Raw genomic sequence first — 17,163 nt, 5'->3', positions numbered from 1 at the left:
TATTCAAAACAGCTGAGATTTCACACAATTGAAACATCTATTCAAACCAAAGATTCAAGGCCCATTTAACCTAGAGGAAACAATCAAAGGCTATAGATATTATTTTTTGGAATGTTTTATTTAACCAGATGTCACATAGAGATTTACATATTTTCACAAGCTAAGCGTCGGTATAGAATGCTGTTCATCGACTACAGCTCAGCATTTAACACCCTCCAAACTCGTCATTAAGCTCGAGACCCTGGGTCTCGACCCCGCCCTGTGCAACTGGGTTCTGGACTTCCTGACATGCCGCCCCCAGGTGGTGAAGGTAGGAAACTACATCTCCACCCCGCTGATCCTCAACACTGGGGCCCCACAAGGGTGCGTTCTCAGCCCTCTCCTGTACTCCCTGTTCACCCATGACTGCACCCCCCTATCCACATCGACGGGACAGTAGTGGAGAAGGTGGAAAGTTTTAAGTTCCTCGGCGTACACATCACGGACAAACTGAAATGGTCCACCCACACAGACAGCGTGGTGAAGAAGGCGCAACAGCGCCTCTTCAACCTCAGGAGGCTGAAGAAATTCGGCTTGTCACCAAAAACACTCACAAACTTTTACAGATGCACAATCGAGAGCATCCTGTCGGGCTGTATCACCGCCTGGTACGGCAACTGCTCCACCCACAACTGTAAGGCTCTCCAGAGGGTAGTGAGGTCTGCACAACGCATCACTGGGGGCAAACTACCTGCTCTCCAGGAAACCTACACCACCCGATGTCACAGGAAGGCCAAAAAGATCATCAAGGACAACAACCACCCGAGCCACTGCCTGTTCACCCCGCTATCATCCAGAAGGCGAGGTCAGTACAGGTGCATCAAAGCTGGGACCGAGAGACTGAAAAACAGCTTCTATCTCAAGGCCATCAGACTGTTAAACAGCCATCACTAACATTGAGTGGCTGCTGCCAACATACTGACTCAATCTCTAGCCACTTTAATAATTAAAAATTGGATGTAAAAAATGTATCACTAGTCACTTTAAACAATGCCACTTTATATAATGTTTACATACCCTACAGTACTCATCTCAAATGTATATACTGTACTCTATACCATCTACTGCATCTTGCCTATGCCGTTCGGCCATCGCTCATCCATATATATTTTTATGTACATATTCTTATTCATTCCTTTACACTTGTGTGTATAAGGTAGTTGTTGTGAAATTGTTAGATTACTTGTTAGATATTACTGCATGGTCGGAAGTAGAAGCACAAGCATTTCGCTACACTCGCATTAACATATGCTAACCATGTGTATGTGACAAATAAAAATTGATTTGATTTGATATTTTTTAGATGAGTCCTGGCCAAGAAAGCAGCATAAATGTATATACATGAGACATAACATAATAAATGGAAGTTAAACCAGTGCAAAAAGCATTAAAAACATATGAGGTTTCATAGCAGTGAATAGCTACAGTCAAGCTGCATTTTACTCAAAACCATTTTCAATTGGCACCCTCACCACCCAACCTGGTCTCAAAGCATTTTGTATTTTTCTGTACGTAAATCAAAGATACTGGTATGATATGGTACATAAGACAGATGGTTACTTAAGGCAAAAACGAAAGGAGGGTGATTGTTCGGAGCTGGGTGTATAACGTAAACATCTAGCATCCCAAAGGTTGTGAGTTCAAATCTCATCTCGGACAACTTTAGCATTTTAGCTAATTAGCACATTGTCAACTACTTACTACTTTTTAGCTACTTCGCAACTACTGAACATGCTAGCTAATCCTTCCCCTAACCCTTTACGTACAAATAATATGAAATGCTCTGAGACAAAGTTGCCCCACCTGCCACCGCCAGTACAGGCCCCAGAACACAACACACACCAGCAACCCAGACCCAAGACAAACAACCCCAGCTAAAATCCAAAATCCCCCCGAAATCCCCCCAAGAAAAGTCAAAGTTTATGAAAGGCTTCAAGTTTACATTTGCGTGTTTGAGACAGATTGATAGTAAAACACATTAACACGAGTATACAAATGACGACGTGGATCTCAGTTAATCAATCTACTTTCACTGGATGGCTCACACTTTCTAAAGAAGCCTATAGGACGACAACATTGCTTTCACAGAGACTAGGCTACTACTACACTAAATAGCTGACGATCACAAAAACAGACCAAAAACAGTGACAAACAAAACTTCTGATGAAAGAAAGAGAACAGTTAGCCACTGCATTTACAAATAAACAGTGAATATGAGTAGAAATGCAAAAACATCAACTTAAACACAGGAAGCACCAGTGACTCGGTCAATAAAGACGTGGAAGATGACGCAGTTGCTAAGCTATAGGACTGTTTTGCTAGCACAGACTGGAATATGTTTACGGGATTCTCCCGATGGCATTGAGGAGTACACCACATCAGTCATTGGCTTCATCAATAAGTGCATCGATGACGTCGTCCCCACAGTGACTGTACGTACATACCCCAACCAGAAGCCATGGATTACAGGCAACATCCTCACTGAGCTAAAGGGTAGAGCTGCAGCTTTCATGGAGCGAGACTCTAACTCAGAAGCTTATAAGAAATTCCACTATGCCCTCCGACGAACCATCAAACAGGCAAAGCGTCAATACAGGACTAAGATTGAATCGTACCATACCTGCGCCGACGCTCATCGGATGTAGCAGGGCATGCAAACTGTTACAGACTACAAAGGGAAGCACAGACGCGAGCTGCCCAGTGACACGAGCGTACCAGACAAGCTAAATTACTTCTATGTTCGCTTCGAGGCAAGCAACACTGAAGCATGCATGAGAGCATCAGCTGGACGACTGTGTGATCATGCTCTCCGTAGCAGATGTGAGTAAGACCTTTAAACAGGTCAACATTCAAAAGGCCGCAGAGCCAGGCAGATTACCAGGACATGTACTCCGAGCATGCGCTGACCAACTGGCAAGTGTCTTCACTGACATTTTCAACCTGTCCCTGCCTGAGTATGTAATATCAACATGTTTCAAGCAGACCACCATAGTCCCTGTGCCCAAGAACACTAAGGTAACCTGCCTAAATGACTACAGACCCGTAGCACTCACGTCTGTAGCCATGAAGTGCTATGAAAGTGCTTTCACTATTAAAATTATAGACTGATCATTTCTTTGTAGGTGGGCAAACGTACAAAATCAGCAGGGGATCAAATACTTTTTTCCCCCACTGTAGGTCCAAGAGGCTTCTTAACAGATTCTACCCCGAAGCCATAAGACTCCTGAACAGCTAATCAAATGGCTACCCAGACTATTTGCATTGCATCTTCCATGCAGTCCCTAGGAATGGTGCGTCACGTTATGCCAGGCTTTTTTCGCTATACTCAACTTGAGTGGGTTGAGTCGCTGACGTGATCATCCTGGAAGGTTTCAAGGCCTCTCGGGCTCGTGCGATGGAGGAGATCTTCGTGGGCTATACTCAGCCTTGTCTCAAGGTGAGTGTCCCCCGACCTCCCCTGTCTCAGCCTCCAGTATCTATGCTGCAAAAGTCTATGTGCCGGGGGGCTAAGGTTAGTCTGTCCTATCTGGTGAAATTCTCCTGTCTTATCTGGTGTCTTGTGTGAACTTAAGTATGCTCCCTCTAATTCTTCCATCTCTTTCTCTCTCTCCCCCCTCCCGGAGGACCTGAGCCCTAGGACCATGACTCAGGACTACCTGGCCTGATAACTCCTGGCTGTCCCCGTCCCTAGTCCACCTGGTCGTGCTGTTGATCCAGCTTCTGCTGTTTTGCCCGTGGCTATAGAACACTTACCTGACCTATTCACAAGACGTGCTACCTTGACGTGCTGCTGCTCCAGTTTCAACTGTTCTGCCTGTGGCAATGGAATCCTGACCTGTTCACCGGACGTGATACCTTATCCCGGACTTGCTGTTTTCAACCCTCTTTCTCCCTCTCCCACGCACCTGCTGTCTCAACCGCTGAATACTCGACTATGAAAAGCCATCTGTCATATACTCCTGAGGTGCTGACCTGTTGCACCCTTGACAACCACTGTGATTATTATTTGACCCTGCTGGTCATCTATGAATGTTTGAACATCTTGAAGAATGATCTGGCCTTAAATGGCCATGTACTCTTATAATCTCCACCCGGCACAGCCAGAATAGGACTGGCCACCCCTCAGAGCCTAGTTCCTCTCTAGGTTTCTGCCTTTCTAGGGAGTTTTTCCTACATCTGCATTGCTAACTGTTTGGAGCTTTAGGCCGGGTTTCTGTATAAGCACTTTGTGACATCGGCTGATATAAAAAGGTGTCACGGTTGTCGTAGGGTAAAGTGGACCAAGACGCAGCAGGGAAATGTACACTCATCTTCTTTATTAAACGGACAAATAAGGAAAAACCAAAAAGTATACAAAAACACAACGACGACTAACAGGCCCGTAAGGCAACAAAGTTATACACAGCACAATCTCCCACAAATTACTAAAACAAACACATACCTATATATAGGACCCTCAATCAGAGGCAACTAGAAAACACCTGCCTCCAATTGAGTCCAATCCCCAATTAACTACACATAGAAATACAAATAACTAGACTAAACATAGAAATACATTAACATAGAACAGTGCCCAAAACCCGGAATAATAAATCAAACACCCAACTAATAACACAACCAGCCCGAACCACATAAAACAAATACCCCCTGCCACGTCCTGACCAAACTACAATAACAAATAACCCCTATTACTGGACAGGTCCTGTGCTTCGGAGTAATGCGCACTGCGTCAAGGCCAAGTATTTACAGGCCGGTGTGTGCGGTGTCAGCGCCCTGCATTTGCCAGGGGGAAGCGGGCATCAAGCCAGTAAGGGTGGAGCCAGTGCTGCGCTCGAGACCGCCAGTGCATCTTCACGGTCCAGTGTATCCTGTTCCCGCTCCTCGCACTAGCCGTGAGGTGCGTATCCTTAGTCTGGCGTCTCCTAAGCCAGCACCACGCACTAGGCTTCCAGTGCATCAGCCCAGTCCAGTACGTCCTGTTCCCACTCCTCGCACTAGCCTTGGGGTGCGTGTCCCTAGTCTGATATCTCCAGTACCAGCCCCACGCACTAGGCTTCCAGTGCATCAGCCCAGTCCAGTACGTCCTGTTCCTGCTCCCTGCACTAGCCCTGAGGTGCGTGTCCCCAGTCTGGTACCTCCACGCATCAGGCTTCCAGTATGTCAGCCCAGTCCAGAGTGTCCGGCGACAGTGCCCAGTCCAGAGTGTCCGGCGACAGTGCCCAGTCCAGAGTGTCCGGCGACAGTGCCCAGTCCAGAGTGTCCGGCGACAGTGCCCAGTCCAGAGTGTCCGGCACCAAGAGAGTCGCCCTACAGTCCGGAGCTCCCAGAGTACAGTCCAGGGTCCACAGTGACAGGCTTCAGGCAGAGGTATTCAGTGGGGGTGGACTGGTCAGGTAGGGGACTAAGGCCTGAGCCTGAGCCACCTCCACTGTAGGAGGTTTGGGGAGGGGGGGTGTAGCACGCTAGCCGTCGGTGACGGCAGCCACCCTCCCTTCCCTCCCTTTAGTTTAGTTTTTTTTGTGGGTATTTTTGTTGTCAGGTGCATCCGGGATCTGCACCTTTTCGGGGGGGTACTGTCACATCCTGACCAGTAAAGGGGTTATTTGTTATTATAGTTTGGTCAGGACGTGGCAGGGGGTATTTGTTTTATATGGTTTTGAGTGTGTGTTTATGTAGAGGGGCGTTTTATTTATGTTTCTGGGGTTTTTGGTTTAGTTCTATGTTGTACAGTTCTATGTCTGTTTCTAGGGTGTTTATTTCTATGTTTAGTATTTGGGATTGGGGCCTTCAGCTGTTTATTGTTGCCTCTGATTGAAGGTCCTATAATTAGGAGTTTGTTTGTTTTGGGGATTGTGGGAGATTGTTCTTTGTATTGCTGTGTGAGCCTACAAGACTGGTTGTCGTCCGTTCATCGGTTTCTTGTTTTGTTTCATGTTTAATAAAAATGAGCATTTACATACCCGCTGCGCCTTGGTCCATCCATGACGACAGTTAAGACAATACATATTTGTCCTGTTTTTCAGATGGCACGACATTAACTGCTCTGTGCTTCGCCGTCCATGCATAGGCTATAGCCTACTTTACTCTACAGAAAGCCAGCATGTGCAGGCGGGAGTGGAATTAAGAAATTGGTCCCGCGCATACTTCTGTGTACCATGACAGTGAAGCCTGTAACGTTAGAGCTTTATTACTGTGTCCGTGTGAAAGGTAGGGAATTAGCTGGAGAAACTGACAGATCAATAATGTTACATTACCATACTGACTAATAAAAGTCACATTTCACTGAAATAACGTCTGAACTTCAATCTTCAATCGTTTGGCTGATGGTTTCATCCTTTGATTCAGGTCTAGTCTGATTGAGACAAAAGAATAGCTAATGCTAGCCAACTTTTGGCCAGCTCTCTCTCTAGCTGGTACATCAACTGGCAAAAGCTAGCCAAGTTTCTGAAACGGGACGAAACAAATGCTACAAACCATTTCTGTACAAACAGCTGTTACAGATATGAGGTGTATTATTACTATCTATCTGACAGATAGCTGGAAGCTAGAGCTGACCTGGCTGTGGTAGCTACTAGCTAGCATAGCTAATTCATTCACCTCAATTGAGGGGATGAAACATTAGCTAACATTACATGTCAGTTACAATACTAGCTCAGCACTGCAAATAAACACTTGTTTTTAACATCAGTTAACTAAAGAGTAGCCAGTCTCTGCTCTGCTTGATTTTACAACTCGGTGAAAGAGCGCAACTCAGACACACTGAACTATGCTCAACTCACATGTGCTGGTCCAGCCAGCCTTCTAGAAACTGTGCCTTCACACAGCCTGTCAGCCTGTTCTGTGGTGTCCGGCAGGTCCTGAACATTCCAAACATTCTGAGGGGTCCGTATGGTCCTAAAGCACACCGGTGATGCTTTTTGTATCACATTGCAATGATTAAACTGGGGGGGACAAAAATGCAATTTCATGTGGGGGGGACATGACACCTGTCCCCAGTGAAAGTTCCCCCAGTGGTGGAAAAAGTACCCAATTGTCATATTTTACTTTTTATTTCACCTTTATTTAACCAGGTAGGCCAGTTGAGAACAAGTTCTCATTTACAACTGCTTCCTGGCCAAGATAAAGCAAAGCAGTGCGACAACACAGAGTTACACATGGGATAAACAAAAGTACAGTCAATAACACAATACAAAAATCTATATACAGTGTGTGCAAATGGAGTAAGGAGGTAAGGCAATACTTGAGTAAAAGTAAAGATGCCTTAATAGATAATGACTGAAGTAAAAGTGAGTCACCCAGTAAAATACTATTCGAGTAAAAGTCTAAAAGTATTGGGTTTTAAATATACACAACCTATCAAAATATTTAGAACACCTACTCAGTCAAGGATTTTTCTTTATTTTTACTATTTATACATTGTAGAATAATAGTGAAGACATCAAAACTATGAAATAACACACATGGAATCATGTAGTAACCAGAAAGGTGTTAAACAAATAAAAATATATTTTATATATCAAATTAACTTTTAAGAAGGCACACCTGTTAATTTAAATGCATTCCAGGTGACTACCTCATGAAGCTGGTTGAGAGAATGCCAAGCGTGTGCAAAGCTGTCATCAAGGTAAAGGGTGGCTATTTCAAGAATATCAAATATAAAATATATGTTGATTTGTTTAACACTTTTGGATACTACATGATTCCATATGTGTTATTTCATAGTTCTGATGTCTTCACTATTATTCTACAATGTAGAAAATAGTACAAATAAAGAAAAACCCTTGATTGAGTAGGTGTTATAAAACTTTTGACCGGTAATGTACTTAAGTGTCGAAAGTAAATGTAATCACTAAAATATACTTAAGTATCAAAAGTAAAAGTACAAGTACAAGTATAAATAATTTCAAATTCCTTATATTAAGCAAAGCAGATGGCCACATGTTCTAGTTTTTTTATTTACAGATAGCCAGGAGCATGCTCCAACTTTCAGAAATCATTTACAAACGCAGCATGTGTTTTGTGAGTTCACCAGATCAGAGGCAGTAGGGATGACCAGGGATGTTATCTCGATAACCATGTGAATTAGACCATATTTCCTGTCCTGCTAATAATTCAAAATGTAATGAGTACTTTTGGGTGTCAGGGAAAATGTATGGTGTAAAAGGTACATTCTTTTCTTTAGGAATATAGTGAAGTAAAATTAAAAGTTGTCAAAAATATAAATATTAAAGTAAAGTACAAAAACTACTTAAGTAGTTATTTACATTATTTTTACGTTACACCACTGTGCCCCCAATGCAATTCTGAATTATAATACATCAACAGTGCAATTTCAACTGATTCTTTACTTTTTTGTGTCAAATTAACTAATTATTGTCTTTTGTTGAATTTATATAACAACATTACAACCTTGTTTAGCATGATATATTCTAGTCCAATTGTGGCACGATTCAACTGTTTTCTGCCGGTTTGCATCAGTTTCAATGGGGGACCTTTATTTTGAAGGCGATCCCTCGATTCCACTATTGTTGCTGACGCTAATATTGTTCACAACACACTGGTCTGGTGACGAAGGGGTGGACTGCCTTTTCACATAACAATTACTGAAGCCTATCACATTGATAGCTTCCAATAGTTCATCAATTTGTGAATGATCAATACATTTTTACTACAGGCTCGCGAGATAACAGGACATGTTAGCGCCCGCGGGTTATCTAGCAAGCAATCAACTAGCTAGCAATTAGCTAGTTAGCTGTTTTGTTGCAAAGGAAGAAGTCCACCCGAAAAGAACGAGGCCTGGGGAGAATTATGGCAGCAACGCCGGTAGCTAATCGATAGATAGGTGAACTCTTCTTTTGTACTCATTATATGGTCGAATATATATTTAACCTCATAGCTAGATGGTTTAGCTTGTCATTGAGTTAACGTTAGCTATGTTAGAACTGCAAGTGTCAAATATCCGAGCTAGCTACACTTCTAACGTTACTTTAGCTAGCTTGCTAACTAACAGCTAACTCTAGCCTCAGTATACACATATACGCTTTATTTAGCTACAGTTTTAACAGCTCTCTTGTAGTACAATACGTTTGATGAGATATATTATAGCCAGCAATCTATTTTCACGTTAAACTTCAATATTCTACACTTTGTTGTGGCTAGCTTGCCAGCTGGAGATGTGTTAACGTTAGCTAGCTAGCTAAGTAGCCACTTAGGTCAAGTGCTAGGCGAAGTTATTTGACAGCTAGCTAGCAAACGTTGGTGAGCCAAAATGTTTAGCATTACAAGGTAGCTAGTTAGTGCACTTTAAAGTGAACATAATTCATATTAATTGATCTCAGGTATCTGCACAGAGGGAGCGTCCCATAATGACACCAACTGACAACCTTGCAGAATTTTAGCAACAAACATAAACAAGAGCCAAATGGTAAAGAACTCTCCAACGTCACTGTCCTCAGGGAATATGCCATATATCTTGTAAGTTTATGTGGTTATGTTTTAACTCTGTGTTTTACTCAGGTTTTGCAAGCATTCAAACATGGGTGACATGAAGACCCCTGATTTTGATGATCTTTTGGCTGCCTTTGACATCCCCGATGCCACCAGTTTGGATGCCAAAGAGACCATCCAGGAGAGTCACGATGAGGCAGAAGGTCAGCTGAAACACACAGGGATGTGTATGGATGACAGCTTATCTGTTCACCAAGCTGTGGGTGCATCTGATGTACCTGCTGTCAGTGTTATAGTGAAGAACACAAGTCGCCAGGAGTCATCTGATAGTGGTGGAGAGAGAGAGGGCCCACACTTTGGACACCCATTGCAAAATGGTTTCAGGGGGTCAGGGGCCGCCATGGAGTCTCATCAGATAGACCACAGTGGTTCTAAGTCTTTTGTGTCAGCTTTGAATGGGGATGGCTCAAGAGGACCCTTAGGGAAGACCCCCGTCCAGCACAAACCTGAAGGAACGCCATCCTTCTCACAGTCCTTTTCCCAGTTCAGCCCCATTTCTAGTCCAGAATCTGAAGACAGCCGAAGCAATGGAGTTGATATCCGTCCAAAACAAGAGAGACCCTACTTCCCTGCTGCCTCTATATTTATGTCTGCAGAACCCCCAATGTCAGACAATCAGAAAAAACAGCTGTCTTACAGCATGTTTGACAAGTGCCATGAAGTAGACTGTGACGTACCTGAGAACCTTCCAAGGAGCAAAGGAGAATCTATCAAAGCAGAGGATACCAGGACAGAGAAGCCTGACAGTAATGTCAGTGACCAGAAGGAAAAGGGAGATTGTCATAGTAGTGCAATGCTCCCTACAAATGATCATAACGATATTGAGTCAAGCAGTAACGTTAATATTGTGGCAGCGTCTAATATGCCCACCTCTCATCCATGTGTCAAAACTCCAACATCAAAGCTATCGTCATGCCTTGAGGCATTAGTTGCTCTAAATGCCAGAAAGGATCCCAGTGAACAACCAAACTATCGAGACTTATCATTGGCTCATGATGACACCATAAAGGTTAGTCCAAAAGTGCCCATATCACCACAAAGTCCCAGGAGTCCTCTTGAAGCTGTGAAGCGGTTAATGAAACCACCTGACAGTCCTGTAAGCATTTGTAGTAACAGCAGTGGCAAGGGATCCCCTGCACTGGCATCTGGCTCACCCCCAGCCATACCGAGGGTCAGAATAAAGACCATTAAAACCACGACTGGGCAAATCCAGCGCACGGTTACCAGTGTAGTACCTGATTCAGAAAACGAGGACGTTCACTCTGTTGAGTCTTCTCCATCCCAGAGTGTGATCGTTGAGGATGCCTACCCTAGTTTGTCTCCCTATCCCTCTCATAATGTGATGAGTGATATTATTGTTGATATGCCCATCAAAAGTACACCAGTTGGTACACCTCCATCAAAGGTTACTGATACTAAATTAGAGGGGAACTCCAAGAGGCCAGGACAAATGCAGTCCGCAACTATTTTTCATAATACAAGTAGTCCTGTTATGAGGTCTATGCCAGTTGCCCAGCATGGGCCTTCTACACAAAAGAGGATTTCATCAGTTCAAACAGGCAACTCTCCCAATACAAGCTTGCTTCCCAAGGCAATGCACTTAGCTAACCTGAACCTAGTCCCTCACAGTGTTGCTGCCTCAGTCGCAGCACGCTCCACCTCCCATCAACAGAGCCAACAACACACACTTTCCTCTTCTATGGTGTGCAGCACTGTCCCATTGGTACACCAAGTGAAAAAAGCTGCCCCTAATCCACGTGCTGCCATTCCTAGCACAGCAGCAGGAACTTTAAACAGACTGTTAAATAATGCCAACCCTGTACCCACATATGTACCCAACCTAAACCCACCACCTGAGAGCAACATCAACTTGCCACCACGTGGATATTGCTGCCTGGAGTGTGGGGACTCCTTTGGGGTAGAGAGGAGTCTTGCTTATCATTATGGCAGGAGGAGTGTGCACATTGAAGTAGCCTGCACCCACTGTGCTAAGACCATGGTATTCTTCAACAAGTGTGCCCTGCTGGCACATGCACGGGAACATAAGAACAAAGGTGTGGTGATGCAGTGCACACAGCTCTCCATGAAGCCCATAGCAGAGGGACAGATGTTTGCACCCTTGATCACTGAATCCTCTGTGCATGTGGGCACCCATGTGCCCCCATTATCCTCACCTAAAGCCCAACCAGTCATGCCCCTCTATCCAGACAAAGTCATCCGCCACAGACTCCGCTGCCTCGAGTGTAACAAGCAGCTATCAGACTACAAAGGTCTCGCAGGCCATTACCAGAGGTTGTCGGAAGAAATGGAGGGACTGGTGTGTAATAATTCAATTGAAAATAATTATAATTGCTGAAATGTTCAGTATCATAGGCCAGGTAATAATGAGAGTATTTCTATATGTTTTGCTCTGTGTTCTTTTGTCATATATAGATGTGTAAGGTGTGCTCAATGCTGCTACCCAACAAGTGCAGCTACCGGGCTCACCAGCGTATTCATGCCCACAAGTCCCCTTATTGCTGCCCTGAGTGTGGTGCGCTGAGTCGCTCCGTGGACATACAGAAGCATGTGAAGGAGAACTGTCTTCACTATGCACGCAAGGCTGGCTATAAGTAAGTCATTACTTAAGTATATGCTCAGTGGATACATAATACAAAAGTATTCTTATAATGTTGTCCACCTTTTTGTAAATCCTTTTTCTTCTAGGTGTCTTCATTGTGATATGGTTTTCATGTCATTTAATGTGCAGAAGAGTCACATTGAGGAGAAACACTGTGAGGTCTTCTACAAGTGCACCATCTGTCCTGTTGCTTTCAAGTCTTCTGGTGGATGTCAAATGCATTTGACAACTAAGCACAATGCCAGCAAAGTGTCCCCTCAGTGAGTTTGTGTAACTAAATGCATGTTCTGAAATGGGCATATTTGCTAACCCATCTTGAAGTTTGACATGATTGTTTTCAATGCTATTTATGTTCTAATTGGGTTGTTTTTCTGTTACAGGTTAATCTTCAAGTGTTCTTGTGAGACAGTGTTCAAGAAAAAGCAGTTATTGCTTCAGCACTTCTATCAGAATGCCAAAAAGCGTGCTACCTGTGTGTTCAAGTGCCCTGAGTGCACTTCAATCTTCACCCAAAAGCAGCCGTTAATGCAGCACTTCAAGGTATGGCATCATCCTCATCTTAAATCTAGTCACATTGACATAAAATGGGGCACATAATGCTCTGTCTTTTTAAAAGCTGTCTGTCTATATTACAGGGGGTGCATGGAGGAATCTTCAAAGAGGAGGTGGAGAAAAGCACAAAACCACCAGAGATGACTGCACAGCACCAAGATGTTACCTCGGGATTCCACCAGCCAAAGGTAAACACTCCCATAAAACACTCAGATGGAACCAGAAAAAGGGCCAACTTGGCCGCTCGAGACAGCAAGCCCAATCTGAAGAATGCAGGCTGGAACTGTGGAGAGTGCCTACACTGGCTGCCTGACCGAGAAGCCTATGTCTCCCACATGAAGAAAAGCCATGGGAGGGTGAGGATCAACTTTGTAATTCTATTGCGCATTCAAACAAATTAGCTGTAGCATTTATATTATAGGACAGATGATAATTTGGGGACCACCTCAAATGTGGGATTTACAACCTTCAGGCCCCTTAATGAAATGAAATAATTCCCAAGTCCACTCAACCCTTAATTAAGTAAATCTGCTCTCTGTGCATTCTGTAGTCATTGAAGAGTTATCCATGCCGGCAGTGTGAGAGATCTTTCAATTCCTCTACAAGTTTGAGAAGACACATTCGCAATGACCACGATGGAAAGAAAAATACATTTACCTGCTGGTGAGGGTTTCATCCTGAAATCTACATTACAGGGCCCGGTTTCCCAAAAGCATCTTAAGGCTGAGTTCATCTTTGGAACCATAGGATCCTATTGTTCTAAGATTAACATAGCCTTAAGATGCTTTTGGGAAACTGGGCCCAGTACATTACTTCCTGAAAGATTGGGGCATAACTGGCATGTATTGGCTGCTGGGTGGCTCTACAGTAAATGGACAAACGTGTAAAACCAAAACGGTGGTTACCACATTTTGACTATTTTTAGTATGATATTTATTCTTATTGTGCAGGTATTGCACAGATGAGAGGACAACATTCACCACAAACGTCATGTTGAAGAACCACATCAGTTTGATGCATGGGATCAAAAATCCAGACTTCAGTCTGTTAAAATCAGCCCCTCTGGATAGCAGTAAAGCCTTGGGAGAGGTGATTTTTCTTTTAAAAGTAACACCAGTATGTATGATCTGTCATATTTCATTTGTTCAGCATTTTACACATTGTCAAAAAATACACTGTTTAACTTTGATATGCAGGGACCTGTTTCAAAGAGACCTGCTGTGGAGTCTGAGGGAGAGGGGCAGGAAGGCGCTGCCCTAGAAGGCTCCCCCGCCAAGCGTCTCAAACATCAGTTTCGCTGCTCAAAGTGTGGCTTCACCACAGAGGATGGCACACAGTTCCAGAAGCACATACCTCAGCATAAAACTGATGAAAACACTCCCCAATGTCTGCACTGTGGATTATGTTTTGCATCCCAGCTATCTCTCAACAGACACCTGTTTATTGTGCACAAAGTCAAAGAGCCCGAAGAAGAGAGGAAAGAAAGGATGGACATGGAGTACGAGTGCAGAAAGAAGCAGGAAGAGGATCTGGGGAAAGCAGTGGGTGTGAGTGAGAGGACTTGCCACCACCATTAGTTAAATCTGACCCCCAACAGGCAGAGGATCCAACCAGGTTGCACTGTGAGCCTGCAGTAAGACTGACTGTAAATCCACATACAGCTTTCACCTAGAGTTTCATGGATAGTGTCATCATCAGGCAAAATAGAATCAATGAGAGCAATTTTGAACTTCATAAAAGCTGCGATCTCCATTTCCTTGGGTAATAGTAGTTTAACTTCAGATGCTTGACATGCTGCACTAAAGTGGTACCTTTTTTAAAATTATTTGTTTGCCTTGAAACTAAATGCTTTTTGTGTTTCTCAAAGCCTTGGGACTGGCAGATGTTCCAAATCAATTGAGAAGATTAAATTAATATTGGGAAAAGATTATCATTAATGATTTACTTTATTTTACCTTTGAAGCTTGCATGTATTGTATTAAATGTCTTTAAATGCCTCTGGTACATAACCACAGCCACCTGTAAAGGCACGTGGTTTGGTTCATCAGTATTCTCTAGTGACTCCAGTTATGTCCCTCAGGCTTACCTCACATTTAGTTTCATATCATAATAACTTTGCTTTAGTTTATAACAGCCATATGCTTGGTTTCATATTTTTGGCCTTATAAAATACATAAGATGGAGCTTCAAGCAGGTCATTGCTATACTGATGTTATGTAACAGTATTACAACTTCTATCATACTGTATGTTGAAATATTTACTCTTGCCTAGGTACCATTTAGCACAGATTATATATTTTATATCCATTCCATACCAAAAATAGTTTCACATTCATTTATTATGAAAGCTGGCTAAACTACCCAAATAGCACTTTTCTACAAGATCAAATACAGGTGTTGGAGTTAAATGCCTTGCTAAAAGATATGACCTTTTTTTACTACTGATTTTGTAGCTTGGTAAAAGTGAGTTTTCATTCATTTAAAATGCTCTTATATCTATATTCATAGTAGTGGTGACTTGTCTTAGTGATGTCATTGATGTTTTTCTTGGTTAATTGTTATCTTTGGTGAGTGTGAGAAAGCATCTGTTTTGCAAGATAATGCAGGGTGTTGGAAGTGGCTCATTGCCAGCAGTGTACTAAGGCAATTAAAAGAGCAGTGATTTAAATGTAAAGGGTTAGAGCATGTCTGAGTGCATGTAAACATTTTGAAATAAGCTGATGATGGAGACCTGTGCAGCTGTTTCTACCTCCATAATATATGGCAGTGATTGTTAAACTTGGGATGTTTTGGGAGATTTCACCTTTGTTGCAAGCAATGTAAAATTCATTGTTATTATTCTCAATGTATATTATCTCCCACAATATTAAATTTTATAAATTACTTTGGAGATTATTTATAGTCACATTGACTTATCTTGTAAACTTTCTATTAAAGTGCTGTATGAACTGTTCATTTTCTAGTGGTTATCTGATAGTCAGTGTTCATCCCAAACAGAGCCACTTAAAACGCAGTGTCTATGAAACTTCACATCTCAGTGTTTTTATATAGCCTGTCAAGAGAAACTTTGTACTTTTGATAATATGTACAATATTATGGACATGTAAGCTAATCCATGTACACAGTAGCTAATGAACCCTTTATATTTGCAGCATTTCTTAATCCATCACATATATATATATATATTCATCCTGCATCGGCCATTGTGCCTTGCTGTAATGTTTACTTCAAATAACTGCAAATAAACATGAACGTGTCAGCATAAGCATCCTTTGTCCTGAAATGATCCCTTCTGGTATGGTTGATATTCCTTCTATGATGACAATGTGCTGGAGGTAAAAAATATGTTGTTTGCCCTTCAAAAGGTTTTTTCTCAGTCTAGTCAAACCAATATGGCTAGTATCTCCCCAACCGACTGGACAATATGACGCGCCAAATCCAATCCCAGTCAAGTAATATGCAGTAGCCAGCGGTTTTGATAATGAATGACTTCATCTCATTTCAATAAACGGCGCGTGATCATATAAATGCTGGTGCTGTGACACGAGAGCACGAAATTCCCAAGAGCAGAGCAAAGGGTGGTTTTAACCTTGACAAGTAGCCTACCATATTCTGTACACAAATACTGTAGTTTTATAAAAAGGATGACGAGAGGCACATTGACCTGCAAATCGGGACTTCTTTCTTGCTTTGTTCTAATCTCATACATAGGTATGACATCTTCGATGAGTCTCAATTTAAATGAACTTAGAAATAAAGTTTCAAACATCAAGGTAAATCAGAGGGGAAGTTTATGGGCAACTGGTAAGTTATTGTCATTTAGAAAGTGTCACTAGCAATTATTTCAAAATTGAGGCTAGAGCAATTTATTACTTTACAATTGAATTTTGATGTCATGTTAGATCACCATAATATGTTGGTTTAGTTTAGTGAGCTAACTCTGAATAATTTCGTTTACTATTTGTGATTAGTCATGTATTGATAACATTTAAAAATTTATATTTTGCCCTTAGGCCATTTCATGGGCAAGAAAAGTGTGGATAGCTCGTTTTTGGAGTCTTCCTTCGGGGGTGGAAAGATCCCTTTTGGAGTTCAGTCTGCCAACCCCGAGCGCAAGGCAGAGAGTTTGACAGAGCTGTTCATTGAAGAGGTGCTGAAAAGGGCTCTACAGACTCCGCTGAAACGGGGCTTCAGATCGGGTGAGTTAAAAGGGGTTTAATGTATCTACTGTAAGTGAATGTGTATGTTGATGTTGGGTTCTTATTGTACATGTATCACATTCCATATGATACATTAATGCGCAAGTTGTAGCCTATACTGTATGTTTGTGTACCCTACCAACAGAGAGTACATTAATTACCGTCTCTGCCTATATCAGCCTAATGCCAGATTGGTCGCAGGCACATGCTGCGTTGTAATTTCCCTTGTGTATTTCGTGTTGACCT

The 17,163-nt window shown here is 42.6% G+C and overlaps 1 protein-coding gene across 3 annotated transcripts; it reads left to right on the top strand.

Moving 5' to 3' along the window:
* Positions 1-8,580: 8,580 nt before the first annotated feature.
* On the top strand, positions 8,581-15,983 carry znf592 (zinc finger protein 592). Of its 3 annotated transcripts, none has more exons than XM_014124829.2 (10): positions 8,581-8,881; positions 9,378-9,463; positions 9,556-11,863; positions 11,980-12,158; positions 12,253-12,426; positions 12,547-12,706; positions 12,802-12,906; positions 13,269-13,381; positions 13,669-13,807; positions 13,915-15,983. In XM_014124829.2, exons 3-10 carry the CDS (start codon positions 9,575-9,577, stop codon positions 14,293-14,295), a joined length of 3,540 nt encoding a protein of 1,179 aa, XP_013980304.1. In that variant the 5' UTR covers positions 8,581-8,881; positions 9,378-9,463; positions 9,556-9,574; the 3' UTR covers positions 14,296-15,983. The 3 variants fall into 3 exon arrangements, with proteins under 3 accessions (XP_013980304.1, XP_013980302.1, XP_013980303.1); XM_014124827.2 differs by having other exon boundaries at positions 12,802-13,074; XM_014124828.2 differs by lacking the exon at positions 9,378-9,463 and having other exon boundaries at positions 12,802-13,074.
* Positions 15,984-17,163: the final 1,180 nt, after the last annotated feature.

Source organism: Salmo salar, chromosome ssa10, assembly GCF_905237065.1.
Source record: "Salmo salar chromosome ssa10, Ssal_v3.1, whole genome shotgun sequence".
NCBI lineage: Eukaryota > Metazoa > Chordata > Actinopteri > Salmoniformes > Salmonidae > Salmo > Salmo salar.
Note: the sequence above shows the minus strand (reverse complement) of the source record. Positions and strands in the feature narration are given on the sequence as shown.

Coding starts and splice junctions, on each gene's coding strand:
- znf592 (XM_014124828.2), top strand. CDS start 9,575: ATGGGTGACATGAAGACCCCTGATTTTGATGATCTTTTGGCTGCCTTT. Junction 12,159..12,252: donor GCACGCAAGGCTGGCTATAA/GTAAGTCATTAC, acceptor TTTTTCTTCTAG/GTGTCTTCATTGTGATATGG. Junction 13,808..13,914: donor GCAGTAAAGCCTTGGGAGAG/GTGATTTTTCTT, acceptor TTTGATATGCAG/GGACCTGTTTCAAAGAGACC.